The sequence below is a fragment of the Brassica napus genome, chromosome A7, assembly GCF_020379485.1.
Source record: "Brassica napus cultivar Da-Ae chromosome A7, Da-Ae, whole genome shotgun sequence".
In the NCBI taxonomy this organism is placed as follows: Eukaryota; Viridiplantae; Streptophyta; class Magnoliopsida; order Brassicales; family Brassicaceae; genus Brassica; species Brassica napus.
This window is the reverse complement of record NC_063440.1, coordinates 12,896,502-12,919,365: the sequence shown is the minus strand read 5'-3', so window position 1 is coordinate 12,919,365 and position 22,864 is coordinate 12,896,502. Positions and strand designations below refer to the sequence as shown.

At 35.4% G+C, this 22,864-nt stretch overlaps 4 protein-coding genes and 1 long non-coding RNA gene across 5 annotated transcripts; 1 reads left to right on the top strand and 4 right to left on the bottom strand.

Annotated features, from left to right (window-relative positions):
• The first annotated feature begins 2,011 nt into the window (after positions 1-2,011).
• On the top strand, positions 2,012-2,808 carry LOC125576522. Its single transcript, XR_007314933.1, has 2 exons — positions 2,012-2,715; positions 2,760-2,808. It is a non-coding gene; the product is annotated as an uncharacterized LOC125576522 (long non-coding RNA).
• A 10,613-nt stretch (positions 2,809-13,421) lies between these two features.
• On the bottom strand, positions 13,422-14,255 carry BNAANNG40570D. Its single transcript, XM_013797946.1, has 2 exons — positions 13,998-14,255; positions 13,422-13,879 (listed from the first exon to the last, which is right to left on the bottom strand). The coding sequence occupies exons 1-2, from the start codon at positions 14,117-14,119 to the stop codon at positions 13,528-13,530; spliced, it is 474 nt and encodes a 157-aa protein (XP_013653400.1). The 5' UTR covers positions 14,120-14,255; the 3' UTR covers positions 13,422-13,527.
• Positions 14,256-16,166: 1,911 nt separating this feature from the next.
• On the bottom strand, positions 16,167-17,581 carry LOC125576521. The gene is made up of 4 exons (XM_048736777.1): positions 17,535-17,581; positions 17,151-17,456; positions 16,668-17,054; positions 16,167-16,575 (listed from the first exon to the last, which is right to left on the bottom strand). Exons 2-4 carry the CDS (start codon positions 17,352-17,354, stop codon positions 16,315-16,317), a joined length of 852 nt encoding a protein of 283 aa, XP_048592734.1. The 5' UTR covers positions 17,355-17,456; positions 17,535-17,581; the 3' UTR covers positions 16,167-16,314.
• Positions 17,582-17,857: 276 nt separating this feature from the next.
• LOC125576520 lies at positions 17,858-19,941 on the bottom strand. Its single transcript, XM_048736776.1, has 3 exons — positions 18,951-19,941; positions 18,760-18,865; positions 17,858-18,679 (listed from the first exon to the last, which is right to left on the bottom strand). The coding sequence occupies exons 1-3, from the start codon at positions 19,229-19,231 to the stop codon at positions 18,074-18,076; spliced, it is 993 nt and encodes a 330-aa protein (XP_048592733.1). The 5' UTR covers positions 19,232-19,941; the 3' UTR covers positions 17,858-18,073.
• LOC125576138 lies at positions 19,295-21,341 on the bottom strand. Its single transcript, XM_048735519.1, has 6 exons — positions 21,334-21,341; positions 20,784-21,212; positions 20,567-20,614; positions 20,376-20,417; positions 19,409-20,296; positions 19,295-19,310 (listed from the first exon to the last, which is right to left on the bottom strand). The coding sequence occupies exons 1-6, from the start codon at positions 21,339-21,341 to the stop codon at positions 19,295-19,297; spliced, it is 1,431 nt and encodes a 476-aa protein (XP_048591476.1).
• Positions 21,342-22,864: the final 1,523 nt, after the last annotated feature.

Genomic DNA, 22,864 nt, shown 5'->3' with positions numbered 1-22,864 from the left:
CAAGTGCTAACATTCAGTTTTCTTTTCTCAGGGTACATATAAGTTTTAAAGGTTATATATGATCACACAATAAAGAATCACTTTCTTTATTATCGTGAGAAAATCACTAAATTCAAGCACTCAAACACGATCTCTAAAACTCATAAGTTCATGGCACACCTCACCATATTCTTATATAGAGATAAAGTTCCTAAACACATTAGTAAAACCTATTTTCCTTTTCCTAACTTGATAAGGATTAGTGTAAGATAAATATATTAGAAAACAAATTGCGAAAACCTATATTTATTTCTAAAATGTTAAATAATATTTAAAAATAAATATCTTAAGCAAGATAAATATATTAGAAAAGAAAACTAAAATACTTATTTAATACAAACCTATTTTGATAGAATAATTACAAAAATATTTTAACTATCACAACTCCAAATATTTTAATAAAATAAAAGTATTATACTCTACCATATTGAAAAATCTTTGTTTTTGCTTATGTTTACTTTGGTTTTAATTTATTTTTTTCTTTATACTTTTAGAATCCAACATGCACATAATAAAAATATCAAGAAAATTTAATTCGTATGTTTAATATTATTTAAAATAAATTTTAACATATTATTGTTATATTAAGTTATACATAATCTTTCTATCTAAAATAACAACCAACCTAAATACAAATAAGAATTAATCAAATTTATCTATTTAGAACAAAAAAAAAAGTTATAGTTAAATTCAGAAAAATAGATGCAAATCTAATTAACTCAAATAATAAACAAACCGACTATATAGTATATATTTAAAATCATCAATACTATTAAAACTGAAGGGCCTTTTTTGAGATCCCCTTGGAGTTTTGAAATATTTACAGATCTATGCCACTGAAATATTTTTAATCTATGATTTTTTTTTTACATATATTCACTACGCCTTTTATTTCAACAGGAACTATTTTTGATCTTTTTCCTTTTATTTTACTCATTTAATATATCTATTTATCTACACCAAAACTATACGACATTAACAAATTCGACAACTATAGAATACATATCAAAGTCCTTCCTTCGATCGTAGCCATCAAAAAAGATTAATTACACTTTTTTGTTAATTTTATATGTTCAAAAAATCGTATATTGAAATTTAATTCATCATGTTCCATCAGCACTGACACTTGAACATTTAAATTCCTGTGTTCTCCTCACGAACTTTGGATTCTGCAGGTTTCAAAATTAAAACTTACAACATTGGATTCTGCAGGTTTCAAAATTAAAACTTACATTATTCAATACAAATGTTTTATCTATTAATATGTAATTCAATGTTTTAATTACAATCATTAACTTCAACCATACATTTGTATTGCAATCGATAATAAACTTCAAGTATATATAACATTCGTGTTCATAGATTTGGAAGCTTCAATTTTTAGATGTACAGTATGAAACTACAAACGAACCCCTAAACCCCAAATAATTATTTGTTTCTTTTATTAATTAAATTATTATTTTTTACAAAATGTCAGTCATATGTAGGGATAACTATTGGGTTTAAATGCCGGTATATTAAAAAAATGAATAACAAATCCCCAAATTTTGAGAATTAAACGGGATTAACAACTGTGCAGTATATTGTAGTTGCAAATATTTTTTCCAGATCAATAACCAAAAAAGGCGCAACATTTTAAACCAAACCTATATCGAAAATACTAAACTATAGATACCCAACCAACCAATCGTTATAGTTCCATATCTTGAACATATCAATATTGTTGTTGCTAATCTTTTTTCAAATCTTTAATTTTCCAACTAAAATATAATTTTCCATAACTTGAAAAAACTAGATTCTCAAGCTATGATATTTTCCTAAACTAACTGCCTATATTTTCTAACTAAATTGAATAGGAATATCCTAAACCCTCAGCCTTTACGTTTCCTATATATATTGGCCATCTAGCCTCAAAGCAAACACACTGTTTTCTATTCTTGTTCATATAATGTCTTCCTAGCAAAAAAAACTGTTTACCTTGATGATATTAAACCATAGAAAACGGTGTGGCTTATCCAAGCGCCAAAGTGGTGCATACCTGGAAACCATCCAATCCCAGGTTTGGTGAGACTTAAGAAATAATATTTGTAGACAAAAAGGTAAATACTTAGAAATGTTAACATGTTTTTTGATTTTTTCGTGAGATCATGGACTAACATCTGTGGTAAAATAAATGTTCTTCGATGGATAAAAATATAAGCTACATGTAGGAAGAACTATTTGAAGTCTTTGGGTGATGAATGCAATGTTGGCGAATGGAAGACTCTATTTATTTTATGGCACAGATTAATTTATTTTATTAATATATAAATATTAAATTAACTTTTTGATTTATATCAACTATTTAACTATTATACAAAGTAACTGTTAAATAATAAAATCTTGGGATAATTAAGATAAGAAATACTTTTTATCTAGAAAATAAGAATATTTTTTTTTAAATTATTATATTTTACATATTTAAAATAATTATATATTGTTTAAGTTTCTACAATTTTAACAAACGTATTAATTGTATAGATTGTATACCTTTTGAGTGTTGGTGACCATATTTGTTTGTACGGCTTAAACTTTCAATAAAAACTTATTTATTAATAAGGCATCGTAACATGTTTCCAGCTCATCGGAATAACCAAGAAAGTCATCAGATCCAACATGCAAAAGAGATTAAAAAAGGTTAGATCTGATTTATGTTTGTTCTTCGTAAAACACTTTCAAAGGGGACGAGATATATGTGACAGATTAATAAGAGAAACTAATGTAACTGAGGATTTACCATTAAAGATCGGATGATCAGGATCCTGTTGGAGATCGCCATCTTCTTCTCTTTGGGAAGGAGGAACGGACAGGTGAGAGATAAATTATTTTGTTTTTTTGTCGAAACTATCCTTAAAAAATAAATAAATATATTTTGTCGGTTAATTTAACGGGCTTGAAGCCTTGAACCCATATTTTTAAATTTAAAATTAAAGAGCCCCAAACAAATGAATATGGATGTAATATTTAATAGTATAGATTAGGATTAATTTAATTTATTAATTACTAAATTTTAAGTCACTAAAATATTTATATTAGCTATTTAAATATTATACAAACTAACTGTTAATAATAATTAATATTTTGGGATAATAGGTTTCTAAAATAATTGATTAAAATTATAGAAAAGCCAATTGACCGGAAAATAAAAACTAGATTTAAAGGAAAAAATATATTTTAACAGAAAATTCATATTTTTAAAATTAAGACACATAATATTATCTTCATAGATCCTTGCAAGAGAAAAAAAAGATTAAAAAAAATAGAATGAAACGATTTACTGGCAATCTGAACCCACACCTTTTGAGATTTTTCTTAGTTGAATACTAAATCGAACGACCTCACCAATATGTTCTGTGAATGCCTCAGATCGGCTTCGATTTCAACGGATCCATTCCTTTTAAGCCATCGGACATGACACGCAAAAGAAATTAATAAAAGAAGAAATTGGTTACGTAGAATCTAGGATGCCAACTATCTATCAACGACGGAGAAAATACAAGAAATGAGCAAACCTTGGAGCCAACTATCTATCAATTGTATCTTCTGCTTCAATCGCCATTTGAGTTTACTTTTTTGGGTGATACCGAAAAGTTTTTTGAAACATGAAAACAGAAAAAGGAGCTCTGTTGAAAACTGAACCAAACAATCGACTGGGCTTGGGCCAATTTAGAAAATACGGGCTTTGATAAACAATTTGTATTCAAAATACAGCATATTTTGATAGTTTTATTCAAAATTAAAATAAATATTTAGTTTGCCCATTATTAAGTCCAGTCTAAATTTTATAACAAATTAAATTAATTGAACTGAAAATTATAAACATTGTAAAATATCTCTATTAAAAACATTACAACTTATTATTTTAAAATTTAATGGTTAAGATAAAAAACCATGTTATTCTATTTCTAGCAAAATAATAATAATCATACTGTGTTTCTAAGTTACACATAAATATTATATGTGTAAGATTATATTTATGCATAGTTTAAAATTCGAAAGGTATAGAAATCATAATTTATTTTGTGTTTTAGTTAACGATATAAAATCTATACTGTTAAACTAGAGATTTATGTTGTCATTAAGAGCATGACTGATTTCCCCGCTACCATCTGTAAACATAACTTTTACGGTTGTTAGCGGTTGTTGGTGTTTTGCAATAATCATTCAAACCGCTCTTAACAGCTTCAAGCTGTTCTAAACCTCTTAAATTCAAAAATTGGTTTGAGCTATCGTTTGCAGGCGGTTGCGGGAAGTTAAATTTTTTTTCTTCTTTTCAAAAAATATAAATACAACAATAAAAATAAAAATTTAAAATTGAAATAATAGAATACTAAAAATATATCTATTATATTTTAATTTATATTATAAATTATTAAAACAAAAATATTTTCTATAATTTTATACAAAATAAAAAATATAATTTTATAAATATAATTTTTATATTTATTGTAATATTATCATGTTTAATATTTTTATAATTATATAAAATGTAAATATTGTTAAAAGCACCAAGTTCTAACCGTAGTACCAATCGTATAAAGTTCCTGAAAATCGCGTAAAACCGCAACCATCCGTCCAACCGCAACCATAACCCGTTGCGGTTACACCAGGCCTTAAGTCAAATATATGAACAGTTTTGTCTACTATGAATCTTGAAACATAATTACACATCTTACAATTTTATTTCCTAATACAATCGTAATATACATGTTTTGATATGTTAACTTAACAGAAAACAAATCCCGCGCTTTGTCAATATCTAGTATGTAATTAAAATAAAATTGGAAAGCTATTTTGGATTGTATCCTGAGTATGTGTCTGTTCGACAAGATGAGAAGATGGAACTGGCAAAAGTGTTGGATTGTGTCCCGATTCTGTTCATTGAAACTCTGGAGGAGGCCAATGCCAAGATTTTGCTACATGCGTATATTTCACAGCAAAAGCTTGAGGGTCTTTCTTTGTCATCACACATGGTTTACACAACTCAGGTTTGTTCCTGCTTCTCTATGATTTCTGATACTCTTGTGGCCCAAAGACCTTCCACTCTTTACAAGTACAAGAAGAGGATTACAAGGCCAGCCAAGGAACGATTCAAGAAGCTGGGAATGGGAGACGTGAAGAAGAATAACTTCTAGAAAGCGTGACTTTTGACAAATGATCCCAGAGACAACATACGGTGGAGTGCACTGGAAACATCCAGGCCATGATTATCGAAGCCATTTGACGCGGTCACAGTGTGATATTTCACAGCTACATTATTATCGAGATGAAGTCTAGTTTAAGTGTATGAGTACCGTGTTTCAAGGTTGGGGTGTGGCAGACCTTCTTGTTGGTGTCTCCAACAAGGATGACGCCTTCAAGACCTATCCGATCGATTAACTTGTTGAACCATGTACTTTCTTTGACAGATATTTCATTTTTATCAAATCTGTGATGATTTCAGAACTAAATTACTGATGGATCTGGTACCACCACTACAAGAAAACAGCGGTATTCTGACGGACGTTCCGACGGAAAATGAATTCCTCGGAATATACCGAGGCATTTCCGAGGCAATTCCGAGGAAACACAAAATTTTTCTTCCTCGGAATTCCGTCGGAATATTCCGACGGAATTCCGAGGAAAATTCATTTCGTCGGAATATTCCGACGGAATACCGAGGAAACTAGTATTCCTCGGAAAAAACCGATGAATTCCGAGGAAATATTATAAACGTTAGAGAGCCGTTGGAGAGCCGTTGGGGGGATTTTAAAAATTCCGAGGAAATTCCGACGAACTAGCCGTTTGCATCGGAATTCCGTCGGAATTTCTTCGGACCGTCGGCAGGATTTCAACTATAAATACAAGCACCCCTCTTCCTCTTCATTCACACCATATCTTCATCCTCCCTCTCACTTTCTTTACACACGAATTTGATTCATAAAAAACATGTCTTCTTCAAATTATTTTCGTTCTTGGATCGATCGACCTCATTTGGATCCGAACACGAGATTGCTTACGGAAGAATACCAACAAGGTATAACCGAATTCATGGGGTTAGTTCACCGACAACCGGAAGCAAAAACAGGTATGTTAAGATGTCCTTGCTCTAATTGTAAAAATAAAAAAGTTATTAAAGAATGGGATGTTTGGACTCATTTATATTTGAGTGGGTTTACACGAAGTTACAAAATTTGGTATCATCATGGAGAAACTGATTATGAACTTGGTAGTACTAGCGAACCTCAGCCAGCGGTTAGATTAGAAGATCCAATTAGAACGGATGTAGATTACGGTGTAGGTACTGAGCAGATGGTAAATGATCATTTTAGAGGGGAAGATTTACCCAATGCCGAAGCTAGGAGATTTTATGATATGTTGGATGCTGGAAAGCAACCATTGTACGAAGGTTGCAGAGATGGTCATTCAGCTTTATCATCTGCTACAAGATTGATGGGCATTAAGACGGATTATAATTTGGCTGAAGACTGTGTGGATGCGATTGCTGATTATGTAAAAGGTATTCTACCCGAAGATAATGTAGCTCCTGGCTCATACTACGAGGTTCAGAAACTCGTAGCTGGTCTTGGTTTATCGTATCAGGTAATAGATGTATGCAGAGACAACTGCATGATTTATTGGAGGGCGGATGAACAGCGGGTTTCATGCAAATTTTGTGGGAAGCCTCGTTATAAAGATACGAGTGGAAGAGTTCCAGTACCATATAAAAGGATGTGGTATTTGCCTTTGACGGAAAGGTTGCAGAGGCTGTATCTGTCTGAACGCACAGCGCAACCAATGAGATGGCATGCGGAGCACTCAACAGATGGTGAGATCAGACATCCTTCAGATGCAAAAGCGTGGAAGCATTTCCAATCAAAGTATCCCGACTTTGCGTATGAGAGAAGAAATGTCTACCTTGGATTATGTACTGATGGTTTCAGCCCGTTTGGCAAGAGTGGAAGACAGTATTCTCTATGGCCAGTCATTCTTACACCATACAACCTACCCCCAAACTTGTGCTTGCGACGAGAGTTTTTGTTTCTCTCGATTCTCGTTCCCGGACCAGAGCATCCTAAGAGATCACTTGATGTGTTTCTTCAGCCACTAATATATGAGTTGCAACAACTATGGACTCAAGGTGCTGAAACATACGATGTTTCGTATAAAGAAAACTTTCAAATGCGGGCAGTACTAATGTGGACAATAAGTGATTTTCCAGCATATGGTATGTTATCTGGATGGACAACGCATGGAAGGCTATCATGTCCATATTGTCAAGATAACACTGATGCTTTCCAACTAAAACACGGAAGGAAAACGTGTTGGTTTGACTGTCACAGGAGATTTCTACCACCAGATCATCCATATCGTAGAAGTAGGAATTTGTTTACGAAGAACAAGAGGGTGTTTGACAGTCCACCTCCGGAAATTCGTGGGAAAGATTTGAAGACACAACTTAGAGATTTTGGTGCAGAAAGGACGCCAGACGTCGGTGGACATGAGCATTTTCCGGTAGATGGTGTTGGAAACCTACATAACTGGCACAAAAAAAGTATTTTTTGGGATCTGCCATACTGGGAGGATCATCTACTAAGGCATAATTTAGATGTCATGCATATCGAGAAGAACTTTTTTGACAATCTCATGAACACGATCCTTAATGTTCAAGGTAAAACAAAGGATAATTTGAAGTCAAGACTGGATTTAGTCGATATATGTGCTCGTTCAGAACTTCATGTTGATGAGAGTGGTAGGGCTCCTTTTCCCATATACCGACTTGATGCAGCGGGAAAGGATGCGTTCTTTGATTGGATTTCAAACGATGTGGAATTTCCAGACGGTTACGCATCTAATTTGCGTAACTGTATCGACAGAAAGGAAGGAAAGTTTACTGGCTTGAAAAGCCATGATTGCCATGTAATGATGCAGCGTCTCCTTCCGTTTGCCTTCAAGGAACTATTACCACGAAATGTTCATGAAGCAATTGCAGGGATAAGTGGTTTCTTCCGCGATTTATGCACAAGATCAGTGACTCTTGAAGGTATTGAAAATTTGAAGACTAACATAGCTGTGATTCAGTGCAACCTTGAGAAGATATTTCCTCCCTCATTTTTTGATGTTATGGAGCATCTTGTTATTCACCTGGTAAGAGAATTGGAACTTGGTGGTCCTGTGCAGTATAGATGGATGTATCTGTATGAGCGGTATATGTTCCATTTGAAGAAGATGGTGAAAAATTTAAGTAGGGTGGAAGGGTCTATAGTCGCACAGATGATCAATGAAGAAACTTCAAACTTTGCCGAGTACTACTTTCCAGCAGAAGTTCAGACCAAAAACAGAAGACCTGCTCGGCATGATGATAGAGGCGAACGGGCAACATATCATTGGAAGGTTCCAGACATTTTCACAGACGTTGGACGACTTAGCGGAAAACCAAAGGACCGTCGACTTACTGATCAGGAGCGCAGTCATTTGCAAACATATTTACTCACCAACTGCGAAGATGTTCTTCAATATGAAAGGATTTTCATGGCAGAAAAGCGGTTAGAATATAGATACGCCACAGAGGACGAACTAGAAGAAATGAAGCAGAGAGAATTTGGTGGATGGATGTTTACTTATGTGAGTGATGGTTTGGCCAGAGGTGAAACATTTGACGATTGGATACGCGAGATGGTCGTTGGACCAAACTTTGTTGTGAAGTCATATCCGAGATTTTGTACTCGAGGATATGCATTCACAACTCAGAAGAGGAGACGTTCGAGTACGACTTACGATGCTGGTGTTTGTTCTGCATCAGGAGATGATGTATACTACGGACACATAAATGAGATTTTGGAAATCAAGTATTTGGGCATGGTTGGATTGCGCTGTACTGTTTTCTATTGTGACTGGCACGACAACACTCCAGATCGAGGTGTGAGAACAGATGCATTTGGTGTTACATCAGTAAATTCAAGACGGAAGCTGCAATATTATGATCCTTTCATTCTTGCTTCTCAGGCCGATCAGGTTTGTTATATCAAGTACCCCCGGGTAAGGAACAGAGATGATCCATGGGTTACTGTTACAAGACTCAACCCGAGAGGCCGAGTTCAGGGAAGTTCTGAGCTGGAAGACCCACTACAACCAAGCACATCCGGCAACTTAAGTGCAGCAGAAGATTTAGGTGGAGTTGGCCTTGTAGTCGATTTAACTGACTTCGGAAAAGAAGCCGCCGTTCACGTAGAGGATGAACCAGTGATTGGAGAGTTTCACCAAGATCCAGATTCAGATTCATCTGGTGATGACGACTCGGAAACAGACTAGCAACGACCTTTTTTTTTTTTTTTTTTAAAGGAAAATTCCGAGGACAGATAGGTTTTTCCTCGGAATTTCCTCGGAATAGATCTTCTCGATTGAAAACCCCAAGTTCCTCGGAATTCCCTCGGAAAATTCCGAGGAAATTCCGAGGAACTCTTTATGTTCGTCGGCATTTCCTCGGAAAATTCCGAGGAAATTCCGAGGAGATGGGGATTTGATTATAGATTCTTTTTCCTCGGAATCTCCTCGGTATATTCCGAGGAAATGCTGACGAACATAAGGATTTCCTCGGAATCTCCTCGGTATATTCCGAGGAAATTCCGAGGAACTGGGGGTTTTAAATCGAAAACAACGTTTTACGGATTGAATAACACGTATATAACCTTCATTAAGTGTCATAACCAGATTATGATGTTTGGAACTATGAACTTTGGTGTTTTATCCAATAACAAACACTTTTACGATTGCATGAACGAAAACCACACAACATAAGAGAAACACTTATACACTTTAATAAATGGTAAAGGGAATACTTACAATTATTTTTGAAATTGTGTTATTTCATGGTTTATGATCATCTATACAAAGAATCCTCAATGGTATGCATTATAATTGTATAAGAAATGAAATACGGCGAAAATAATCGATGTTTTAAAACCCCAAACCCTGGTTCCTCAGAAATTCCTCGGAGATTACCGAGGGTATTCCGAGGAATCATTGTTCGTCGGAATATTTTCATTTAACCGGGTAAACCAAGCCGCCAAATATTTCGGGAAAATTGAATCAAAGAATTCCGAGGAAATTCCGACGGAAATATTAAATATTTCCGAGGAAATTCCGACGGATAGTTTCCGTCGGACGCCTCATAATATTAGGGCGAGCCCGATCTTCTTCCCCATTTCTCTCTTTCTCTCCGCGCCGCTGAGCCTCTCCTCTCGCGATTTCCGGCGACTCCACCGTTCTCTCTCGCGTTTTTCCGGCGAATCTCCCCTAATCCTCCCCCATAATCATGTAAGAACCCTATCCCACTCTTTTAGGTTAGATTTGTATGGTTTTTAAGTAGATTTGATGATTTTGGAATGAGATTTATAGATTTTGTTAGGGTGAATGGTAGATTTGTGTAAAATCGAGTTTGATTATGTATTTCACTTGATTTGAATTTTTTTTTTAGAGTTTTTATTAATTTTGTGGTTATAAAAATCGAATTTGAAATTATATATATATATTGAAAACGTTTTTTGTATATAAAATCTATTTTTTGCATTTTAAATTCATTTATATATTTATTAAACATTTTTAAAATCTATAAAACTTTTTTTAAGATTAAAAATCATTTATATAATATTTAAAAACATTTTTTTTGTATTTTATATGTAAAATATAAATTTCTATATTTATTAAACATTTTTAATATTATGAAAACTATTTTTGTAATTATTTAACATTTTAAACATTTTTAAAACTATTTTTCGTAATTATTATGTTTTTGGGATTTATTTAAACTATTTTTAAAATTTTTAAACTATTTTTTATTTATTAAAACTTTTTTTATTTAAACTGTTTTTTTTAATTAAAATTATTAGAACTAATTTTTAAATATGTTTTTTTTTAATTTACAGGTCTAATGATGATCAGATCCGGCCTCGCCAGCGTCGTAGCCGGGGTGGTATGGGGAGCCAGTCTCGGGGTTCTTCCAGCCATGTTCAGGATTCCGTTTCGCCCCACAGCTCATACCATACATCTCCCTCTCCATTACTCGCTCCTGCTGCTCCCGCTCCCGCTGCTGCACCCGCTCCTGGTCCCGCTGCTGCACCCGGTCCTCTGGGAGTGATGAGGGTTGCGGAGTTGGTTCGACAGCCCGGTCGTGACCATCTTCCCTATCTCACTGAGTATCCACATGGACATGGTCAAACATGGTAATTTAAACTTTTATTTTTTAAACTATTTTTTATTTAAACTATTTTTTTATTAATAATTTATTTTTTTATTAGGTTCAACCGATCCGGGAATGGGATCAGCGCATGGATCAACCGTATGATGTACTCGGCCCTCGACAGCGGACATCCGACTTTCACTCACTTCCCTGTCGAGAAGCAGCATCTGTGGTTTCAGCAGTTTGCGGTAAGTATTCTAATTTTTAAATTATATTTTTTATATTATTAAAACTATTTTTTGTAATTATTAAACTATTTTCTATATTTATTAGACATTTTAAATATTATTAAAACTTATTTTTGTAATTATTAAACTAATTTCTATATTTATTAGACATTTTAAATATTATTAAAACTTATTTTTGTAATTATTAAATTATTTTTTTAATTATTAAACTATTTTTTATTTATTAAAACGACGATTTTTGTAATTATTAAACTATTATATTTTTGTGCTTAAAAACTATTTTTAAACTATTTCAGCAAGAATTCAACTGGAATGCCGATGATACGCTCTCTATCTATCACCATTTTGTCCATAAAGTTATGGACAACTATGGGAAGCAGATGTACGAGTGGAAGAAGAAGTGGGAAGTAAACAAGGTAGTTTTTAATTTATTAACAATTTTTAATTTATTAAACTATTTTTAAAATTATTAAACTTTTTTTTTTAAATTAAAAGGTCCCAAAGTCGATGAACGACACGGTCTGGAAGGAGTTGTGTGCGCATTGGGATAAAGAAGAGACGAAAGAAACTTCTTCCACCAACTCCAACAACCGCAGGAGCGACCGTAAAGGAAAGGGCATCTACAAGCATAACTTGGGTGCTCAATCTATTGCCACTCTGGCGGATCGCATGGTAAGCTCAACCGCTTTTTCTTCAATTATTTAAGTTTCAGAATTTTATTTTTTTGCATTTTCAAATTTCTAATGTTTGTCTAATTTATTTTTTTTCAAGGCGGAAGAAAATGAAGGCCACCCAGTTGATGATCTCGCCCTTATGAAAAGGGCGTATACCAACAAGAAGACCGGCCAGATTGATGATGGTCTTGTGAGGGACGTGGTCGACCTGGTCCAAACTCAGGTGTATGACGAAGTGTCTCAGCTTCAAACCGATGATGACGATTCGACGGCCTCGACCAACTTGTCTCGGGTTCGAATCAACGAAATCGTTGAATCGGTAAGTTTTTTTTTTTAAAAGTTCAATTTAATTATTTCTTGATTTTTATTTTATCATCAATTTAAATTATCTAAACTTGGTTATTTATATTTCAGTCGGTTCCAAAGAAAAAGGGACGTTTGGTCGGTTTGGGTCGTCGCTCCCGGTCGGCTGCTCCTTCTTCTGCACCACATGCGTATGTTGATCCAGAAGTTCTTACGGCTCAGCTGAAGGACAAGGATGATCGGATATCTGCGTTGGAGACTCAGATGGCAGCTCAACAGGCGGGCTATGAGACCCAGAAGAGGCTGAACGAGCAGATGATGGAGATGATGAAGAGGATGTACCCGAACGAGACGTTCCCGAACATTCAAGACCCGTAGTTTTTTTTTTTTTCCAAAAACTCTGAATGTTTTATTTAAATTTGAATATTATCTACTATGTTTTATTTTATGTTTTATTCAATTTTAATTTTAAATTTTAAAAATTTTAATTTTTAAAAATAAAATTAATTTTTTTAAAAAATAAATTTTTTAAAAAAATAAATTTTTTCAAAATTCCGAGGGAATGGAGTTCCTCGGAAAATTCCGAGGAACTTTCTCCCCTCGGAAAATTCCGACGAACTTTAAGTTCCTCGGAATTTTCTGAGGGAAAAAGTTCCTCGGAATTTTCCGATAAACATTCCAAGGAATATTTCGTCGAAACTTCCGAGGATTGGACCATCGGAATTCCCTCGGTATTTTCCGAGGAACCTTCCGACGAACTTCGTGTCCTCGGAGTATCCTCGGAATTTTGTTTCCTCGGAATTCCGTCGGAAAATTCCGACGGAATTCCGAGGAATTATGAATTTCCGAGGAGTTATTTCCGAGGACTTTTTTCGTCGGTATGTCCTCGGAATAGCGTTATTCCGACGACATACCGACGATTTTTTCCCTCAGTATCCCGATGTTTTCTTGTAGTGCACATAGTCACCAAAATAATAAATTAAAGTACAGTAGCGTGAATTAACATGATAGGATAAAATTTGGTAGAGAAGATAAATAGAAAGGTTTAGACCATTTTGCTTGGATACTATTGATCAGAAGCAGAAGAAGGAGTTTGTTCAGCTTCAACAACAACGGGAGCAGCAGAAGGAGGAGTTGGCTCATCTTTAACAACAACAGTAGCAGAAGGAGAAGATGAAGATGGTTTTTCTTCATCAACAACAGATTTGCCTCTCTCTCTAAGTTTAGCCATGGAGGCCTTCATTGCCTCTTTACGCTTCTTACTCGCTAATACCTTAGCCTGAACTCCACTCACATTCGGATCTTTCTTCTCAACTGCTGGTGGTGGAGGCGGCCGTCTTGCTGCCGCCATTGCCTCGTCCTTACCGTTCAGGGCGTCCCAACTCCATAGCGCACTGCCTAATCCCACCACAATATCCCTGCATAGATAGTCGATAATTATTATTAATACATGATTATGTTACCAATTTCACATTGTATAATTAAAGGAAAACTATAATATATTCCATAAAGATTATGATTAACATAATCGATTACCTGCGATTAATTGGTGGAACTTGAAGGATGATGGGAGGAGTCTGCGGTTGTGACCTCGGTGATGGAGAGGAGGGGCTACCGGCGTGAGCAGCCGGTAGGAGAGGAGAGAGTGAATGTGTCATAGCTAATCCAAGAATGCGTAAAAGCAAGGAACAAAGACTTGGTAGACACAAATAGAAGATAGAGTTGTAGTATTGCAATTTATATCTGCATGCTCATTGGTTGGATTTGGATAAGACATCAAAATAGATTTTTGTTTGTCTACCAAGAGAAAGAAGACTTTCATGACTCCAAAACGCTACGTTTTCTTTCAGATATTATTAAAAGACATGGCAATTTTTCCTTTAGCTGTATAATGTATTCAGTCCAGACTATTGCAAATGCATACATATAAAAATAAATTTACCAAAAACATATTCAACAAAACAAAAATACTTAATCCTCACATAAGGATGAATCAATCCAATTCAATTAAAGGATTGTCAATTTCTTCAAATATTGGAACCACCGGTTCCTTGTGGTTTACTATTACTTTGTTGATAGCTGTTTCGTCCATCTTAGATCTTATAAGATGAATCCTAGTCTCTGATCTGATGATCTTAATTAGGAAAGTTTTTGGGACCAGACAGATCTATACTCTCTTTATACAAGAAGAGACTTTAGTGTCAAGTAAGCAACCGCTATACCAAATCTTCTGCTCATAGATGACGATTTCAAGAAACTTCCTTCAAATCTCCTGCTTGAAGACATGCCCGGCCAAAAGGGTAGACTACATAAACAGTTGATTAGGACACATACACTGCTTTTTTAATTATACTTTACAAATTTTTATTTCTTATATATTTTTTATATTAGCTTAAGGCCTTAAGTAATTTTTAAATGTTTTGGCCGGGGCTGCTTAGAGATGGCGATTTAAAGAACTTTCTCTTGGGAAGACATAATAACCATGTCTTGATCTTGACGAAACTCTTTTCTCGTGTTAATAATGGTGGTTTGGCGACGACTCTCTGGTTCTCTGATAGCCAATGGTTCCTCTTCCTAGGTTTTCATTTTCTATGTTTGATGTTGTTGAATACCGGTGTCTTAACCGTAGATTTAGACTGACAAGTAGGTCTAGGCCAATAAATAGAATCCAAAAATCCGAAACCGATCCCATAAAAATGAATCTGAACTTATCCAAACCCGATATAAATACCGAATGAATCTGGCTCTCTACCCGAACCAAATCCGAATCCAAATAGATATCCGAAAAACCGGAAAATTTTAAAATTCTAAAAAGAACTCGTACCGAACCTGATCTCAATCTCTAATATATATCCAAAATACACTAAGATGTTATTGTGTACATAAAATAATTATCTAGTACATGAATAACTAACTCAAATACTTAGTTTAATATATATTTTGGTATTTAGTCAATATTGATGTTTTTATGTTTTGACAATTGCATTTGAAGCTCAATTATGAATATGTTTGCTTTTATATTTTAAAAAATGATGTCTTATTTTAAAGTTTAAATAGTGTTTCTTACCCTTATAGAGCTGCTAGTTGTTAATTTTCATTTGTTTAGATTTTATTATGTATGATTCTCGTTCGTATAAGGATTCAGTATGTCATGATACACTACAACAAATATGGCTTTTAATAGCATACGGATAACGCTATTATATGGTATCCATAGCGGTTTTACAAATGCTATGAAAACGACCGCTATAATAGAGTCCCTATATACGATAGCGTTTTCGGATGACGCTATCGTAGAGTAGCCTTTAATAGCGTTATGTTTTCGCTGTGTTACGGTTATTTATTACACACAATTTATGCTATAGGTAATTGTATAACAGCTATATTTATCTGCTGTATTAAACCTATTAATAGCTATTATTTTGTGCTGTTCTAAATTATGTAATAACTTTTTTATGTTGCTATATATTTTTGTAAAATAGCTATATTCTGTAGCCATCAATTACGTTGTAGTAGCTTTACATTGGTGCTACTTTATGATGTGTTGCAGCAGTGGTATTGAGTTATGTTCATATGATTTATAGCATTTTTTTCGTGATATCAAGTGAGTGTATCATAACTTATTTTATATGCTATTTCGCCCATTAAAATATGCTATTTCGCCCAATAAATGGTTCACTATAAATACACAAAATGCTCAAAAAGAAGTAAACAAAGTCTGAAATTTCATAATAGAAATACCATATCATAATTAAGTTCAAAAGTAAGAACACAAGTGTCATTTGCACTAAGTACCATAAGTTCATAAGTTCTAAAGCAATGAAAATAGAAGACCATACGTTCTTATTCATCCTCACACGATGACAACCTTGTCTTCAGGCCATGCTATAGTGGTACCAATAGCATCCTCCATACACTCGATTGCAGATGTAGGCCTCCAAACCATGGCATCATCCACCTTGACTACATCAACCCACACACGAACTGCATTTTTTCCCAAAGGAACAAAATGCACTAACTGTTCTGGGTTGTTTGAAGACCAGCGTCCTTCTGCAACAACAACTTTCTGACCGGTAATGTCGAGCAGTTTGCACTTCTGACCTTCTTTCACAATCTGTGTATGAGAATGATGTCCATTAGTGTAACACATATGAAAGCATTACCAACTTTATTAGATATATCAACACAACCTACACTACTACTTACCTTCCGAGAGCTTGAAGGAGTTTGTGCCACTGGTTTTGAAATCTTAGCAGGAGCCGGTGGAGTGTGTACTTGTGACTGCGTAATAGGAGATTCTGTAGCTGGTGACTCAGAGTTTAAACTGTCGAATGAAACTCTGCTGAGAGGCCATGCTACATACGACTTCAAACAATCACCGAGGGTTGAGTGTTTTTCTGTTGGCCTCCAAAGAAAAGTCTGAGGTAACGTCACCGCATCTACATATACTTTCACAGCATTTGGTCCAAGAGGAAGGCCATCCACCAAGGCTTTGGGATCACGACTCTCCCAACGACCTTCAGCAACTGTTTCTTCATCCTGTGTTAACCAATGTAGAAGTTTGCAGTTGTTCTTCTCTACTGTCTCAGGGCTCTGTCAAAACAATAAATTCAACACGTGAAATACATTACTAGATTTTAGAAAACAGAAACTTAGACACCAAAGTGAGATGAGGACTGAAAACCTTACTTTACCAAGAATGTGATCTGGATCGATCTCCTCGTCAAGAACAAGAAGAGAATCTTGAGGCCACGCAACTGTTTCTCCTACAGCCTGACCAATAGTGTAAATTTTTGGCGCCGGTCTCCAAAGAAATGCATCTACTTCAATAGCCGTCTCAACTACCACCTTAACTGAATTAGGGCCCAATGGCACATTGTTAACAAACTCCATTTCATCCGATGACAGAAAACGACCCTCGGCTACTTTGCATTCCTTGTCACACCAATCATATAGGATACACTTAGGCTGTGGTGTCCAATTATTCGTCACACTCTACAAAGATTAATCAACACAACAGTTACATTCCGTTCAAGTTAGTTGAGCATGAATCCGATTTGCACAAGTACTTACTCTTGGTGCTGAATTCTCACCCTCTTCCGATTTTGGCCTCTGTAATTAGAAAAATAAATAAGGTTTGTGTTCTTTAATAAGAAAAAAAAAATCACAGGAGAGTTGCTCAGAAACACTTACTCGACTATTCATTTTAGCAAGAGCCTCTTGCAATTCCGGCTGTGTGTCCCAAGGCTGCACTTCCGGCTGTGTGTCTTCAGGCTGTGATCCCTCTATCTGCTTCTCATCTTGCGTTTCTTTAGTATATATGGTGCGGATAAATTCAGGCTCATCATCGTGCACAATCATCTTCCTTTTCTTTGATCCCCTTTTTCCTTTAGCCATGGCTTTCCTGCAACAAACTAAAGGGAAACTCAAAAAAATTAATCAAATGTCAAACCAACTCAACACTATATGCAAACAGAAATAAATATAGGTAATCAGTGAAATCAATCATATATTGCATTGGAAAGTAACCAACTAGAATGTCATGGAAAACCCAAAAAAAAACGTATATTCCTTCACAATCATCTCTGACATTCTCAGACTCATCTGATATGTCAAACGTATATTCCTTCACAATCATCTCTGACATTCTCAGCCTCATCTGATATGTCTTCCAGACACATATCTATATCCGAAGGCAATGGTCCTACATCTGCATGTCCATCTTCAGGTTTCTCATCACTGTATCTTCTACATGGACCCTTCATAACTACATACCAACTCGATTCATCAGTGTCCCTTGAGTAAAATATTTGTCTCGCTTGAGATGCTAAAATGAATGGATCCTTTGCAAAGGATATGTGGCTGTGATTAAAATTAACCAGCGTAAAGCCATCCTCTACCTTCACACCGTTACCTTTAACTGCCCACTCACACCTGAATATTGGGACGTAGAAGCCATTGTAGTCTAGTAATATAATATCAACTACTCTCCCATAGTAGGATACAACGTCGACCACCTGAGCTGTGTCCTTTGCACTAGATCTACACATTGCTGTTGCTTCATAGTAAACACCACTATTCTGACTTAGCCTATGCACCACATTTGTGTGAAATCGTAGCCCATTCACAATGTAGCCTGTGTAAGATCTGGCTATACTACGAGGACCATAAGCCAGCCACTTCAGAGTGTCTTCCTCATCAGGTGAATCAATAGATATCTAAAATTTATTCCATTAAAAATTGTTAGCTACACAACATGGTATAAAATCGAATTGAAACATATACAGTACTAGCAGACCTGTTGCTTTAGCCACGCTGCAAATTTTTCAGTGTGCATACGCCATAAATATGTTGCATCCCTTTGACATCTACTATTCGAGTCTTGTAGATGTTGTAAATGAGCACTTGCAAATGGAAAAAGCAAACCTCAACACTGAAATCTTATAAAAGTCACAATCAATACTTTTATATATACTAAGAGAAACTTACTCAACATATGGATCCACCATGGCCGTGTTCTGTATTACAGCAAGATGAGCTATTTTCAACTCTGCTTCTGAAAATTGGAATGAGCGGGCGGCTGATATAGGACGACCTTCGAGGATGGACTTACTCTCATACTCAGTGTTTCTGTCCTCTTTTTCTTGCACATTTGTTGTAGTAGTCAAGAAAGCCGAGCAGAACTTCATGCACTCATCCGCAAGATAAGACTCAGCTATACACCCCTCTGGTCTTGCTGTGTTTCTGACATAGTCTTTCAAGACTTTCATATACCTGTTTTAAAAGAACATAGAATTTGATTAGTAAGTCCATTAGGAAGATTAATAATTTTTTCAGTGGAGAACATACCTTTCAAATGGATACATCCATCGGAAATGAACCGGACCACCAAGTCTGTTGAAAGCCCAAGTCGCAAATTCCTCTCCTCCGCTGCAAACGACGGATACTTGTCATTCATTGACTGCCAAGTAACAGAGTCTACTGGATGTCGGAGTTTCCCATCTGTGCTCTTGTTATTGAAATGCCATCGTAAATCCATTGCAAGTTTCTCCGATCTGAACATCCTTTTCAGACGAGGTATCACCGGAAAATATCTCAAAACCTTCTGTGGAACACCCTTCTTGATTTCACCAGTATGCATGTTGGTCTTCCATCTAGACGCTTTACATGTTGGGCAACTCTCAGCCGTCTTCAGCTTCTTTCTAAATAAGCAGCAGTCGTTAACACAAGCATGAATCTTTAGATATCCCATATCAAAAGTTTTCAAAAACTTCTTGACATCATAAGTTGATGTGTGCAGCACATTGTCTTCAGGTAACATATTTGGCAATGTTTGCAGCAAGTCATCAAAGCTCTTGTCTGACCACCCATTCTGAGACTTAATCCTAAACAAAGAAACTACAGCTGATAGCTTGCTATGACTAGAACACGTCGGATACAAGGGGGTTTCAGCCTCTGCAAGTTTTGCTAAAAACTCATCTTCTTTCCTGTCCTCACCCTCAACTGACTCACGTAACTGTGAACCCCGGTTGGCTAAATCCTCATCTACAAAGTTTGCAGCTTCATATAAACTAAGAATCTCAGCATTCCAGCATCTATCTTTAACATCCACTACATCAACAGAGCTACCATCTCCATGGTGAAACCAATCCGTCCGTACCTTGTAAGCATCATCCATTCCATTTATAACCAAATGAGAGACAACCTCCTCACTTGTATGGCGATACAGATTACGACATCGGGCGCATGGACATACAATCTTCCCATTAACTCCTAACTTATCAGTAACACCATTGACAAAAGCTCGGGCAGCTCTCTCGTATGCAGAATCAACTCTTAAGTTCATGAAAAAAAAAAGTTATGACGCGAATTTTTGGAATTCTATAACCTGAACACTTAGGGAAATGTACATACCTACTTATATGAACCCACGACTTGTCCAACATTATTAGGACCCTTGCCAAAATTCCAAAAAGTGTACATGGTTCAAGCAACAATGACAATATAAATTTTGCTTCAATGTCTAAACCGCAAACAACTAGATAAATGTCTACAAAAGTATACAAACTATTAGATAATGTGAATAAGTGATCGATGTGTCTAACCTCGACAGAATATAGAAGACGCAAGCTTGTGAAGTCACGAACCCGCACCTGCAAAACAAAAAAAGAACTGATGAATGGAAACAAATATGAACCGATAACAATGAAATTAATCAGAACTTGAATCAATCGAATCTAACACCTATTTACTTTCACAACTTCAATCAATCAAAACTAAGACCTATATACATGCACAACTTGGATCAATTGAATTTAAGACCTCACTCTTAAATTAGAGTCTCGGATTTGAAATTGGAGATGATGATGGCTGAATCCAATTGTATACTCTGTTAGGATGAGCGACGAGATTACGGATGGTGAAAGATGAGAGATCGAGGCGGAGATGGTGGAGAGAGGTTGTGGAGAGGAATGGAAGATGGAGAAAACGCGGCGGAGATGGTGGAGAGATGATGTGGGGAGGAAGGGTTGGTGGGCGATGGAGTCGTAGATGGTGGAGAGAGGATGTAGAGAGGAAGGGAAGATGGAGAAACGAGTCGGAGATGGTGGATAGAGCTTTGAGCTCGATGGAGGTGGAGAAGAAAGGGAAGACGGAGAGAACGAGGTAAGTAAATCCGATCCCTTTCTTTTTTTTTTAATGCTATGAAAAGTATATGTTCTTAAAACATACCGCCTAAATCCATTTTTTTCACTAAGTGTTGGCGCTTATTCTAAAAACTTGGGTGATTAGTGAGTTTTTTTTTTCACTTTACCGAATTTTCGGCATAGCATAAGTAAAGTGCTATAACTTTGCGAGGCAGACTTCCAAATACCTTTCCATAGCAGTTAGGAAAATTGTGCTATCTTAATCTGCTATGAATACCTATATTTGTTGTAGTGATATGTCTGATGTTGTCATGCATTCAAGGGAGAGTCTCAAATGGTTGATACACGAGTCTTTTAAAGTTATTTTGAAACATAACAATGTAGTTTAAGGAAGCTACGTACACAAATTTATTGGATATATTGAATTTAATCAAGTAAATATTAATGTTTTTGAGACCGATGACCAAATTAATATCCAAAACCGAAACTATTTTGGGTTTAACCGGATCTTGGAAATGTTACTAAATCTGAGCCAAACCCTACTAAACCCGAACATAATCTGATCCAGACTTTTATAATATCCGAATGGAGTTGCAATTCATTAATCCAATACCCGAATGAACCCGAACCGAAACTTTATTGGACGCCGATTGCCCATCCCTACTGGCTATGATACCCCTGTTTTAAATTTTGTTTGGTGGGTCTTTTGAGTATGAAGCATTAGTGTTAACAGTTATAAATGCCGATAAAAATTGGATTAGTTTTGGAGGCTCAAGCCCGTTTATGAGTCCATAAACCTAGAACCGCAACTTCAGGGATGGGTGTTAGTTAGTTGAGAATCTTTAGTCTTTAAATTCGTTGTTTATCAAATATGACAAACATCTATCTACATCACTGGTTCACTGTTTGTTTGTTTAAACCTTAAATCCGTCAGCAATGACAAATCCAATTCGTAAATCAACTGAATATAGTATTCAACATATGAATTGAAAGTATTGATCTTATCCCGTAAATAAATCACACATCGTAACTTCATATTAGGAATAAGACATATGATTTAGATCTCCACGTCTGATTTTCAAATATTTAACGGAGCTGGGTGCCTTAAGATAAGATACACGACGTTTTTCCCGTTATAATAAAAGAACTAGATTTTGACCCGCGCTTGGAAAGCGCGGGGTTGTTGGATTATATTATAATACAAAGTTTTATTATATCGAAAAACATATTTTTAACAGCTATATAATCTACAAATTAGTTTATTTGAAATTTTATATGTACACTTTTACGTAAGTTTCTTTTCGACATGAGAATTATATCCGGATCAAAAAAACAAACCGAACCGACCCAAAATTATAGGTTTAGTTCAGGTCCAGAGAAGATAACCTATTGGGTTTTTTTTGACCTCCAGGTCTTTGTTTGAGTCCGGGTCCTAACCCTAGACTCGATCATAAATACTCCTTCCGTTTTTTAATATAAGTCGTTTTAGAGAAACTTTTTTGTTCCAAATTATATGTCGTTTTCAGTTTTCTATGTAAAATTTATTAATAATTAATGTTGTATGACCAATGGTAATATATCTTCTATTTTTCTATTGGTTGAATTGTGGGTAAGTAAATAATTAATGATGTTTTTGTTTAGAAAATATAAGAAATTAATGATTTTCTTAATCTACGTGCATAGCTATAAAACGACTTATATTAAAAACGGAGGGAGTATGTGTTTATTAGGTATATTTGGATATTCCGAATATGTTTC

Excerpts from the sequence above, each read along its gene's own strand:
- BNAANNG40570D (XM_013797946.1), bottom strand. The coding sequence starts at position 14,119 with ATGACACATTCACTCTCTCCTCTCCTACCGGCTGCTCACGCCGGTAGC. Across the intron at positions 13,880-13,997 it reads GTTCCACCAATTAATCGCAG|GGATATTGTGGTGGGATTAG; the intron begins GTAATCGATTAT and ends CTATCTATGCAG.
- LOC125576521 (XM_048736777.1), bottom strand. The coding sequence starts at position 17,354 with ATGGAGTTTGTTAACAATGTGCCATTGGGCCCTAATTCAGTTAAGGTG. Across the intron at positions 17,055-17,150 it reads CAGATCACATTCTTGGTAAA|AGCCCTGAGACAGTAGAGAA; the intron begins GTAAGGTTTTCA and ends TTGTTTTGACAG. Across the intron at positions 16,576-16,667 it reads CTCCTTCAAGCTCTCGGAAG|ATTGTGAAAGAAGGTCAGAA; the intron begins GTAAGTAGTAGT and ends TCTCATACACAG.
- LOC125576520 (XM_048736776.1), bottom strand. The coding sequence starts at position 19,231 with ATGAAAGTCTTGAAAGACTATGTCAGAAACACAGCAAGACCAGAGGGG. Across the intron at positions 18,866-18,950 it reads ATGGTGGATCCATATGTTGA|TGCTCATTTACAACATCTAC; the intron begins GTAAGTTTCTCT and ends TCCATTTGCAAG. Across the intron at positions 18,680-18,759 it reads CAGCGTGGCTAAAGCAACAG|ATATCTATTGATTCACCTGA; the intron begins GTCTGCTAGTAC and ends AATAAATTTTAG.
- LOC125576138 (XM_048735519.1), bottom strand. Across the intron at positions 20,615-20,783 it reads GACTCTAATTTAAGAGTGAG|GTGCGGGTTCGTGACTTCAC; the intron begins GTCTTAAATTCA and ends TTTGTTTTGCAG. Across the intron at positions 20,418-20,566 it reads GTCTTCTATATTCTGTCGAG|GGTCCTAATAATGTTGGACA; the intron begins GTTAGACACATC and ends AATTTTGGCAAG.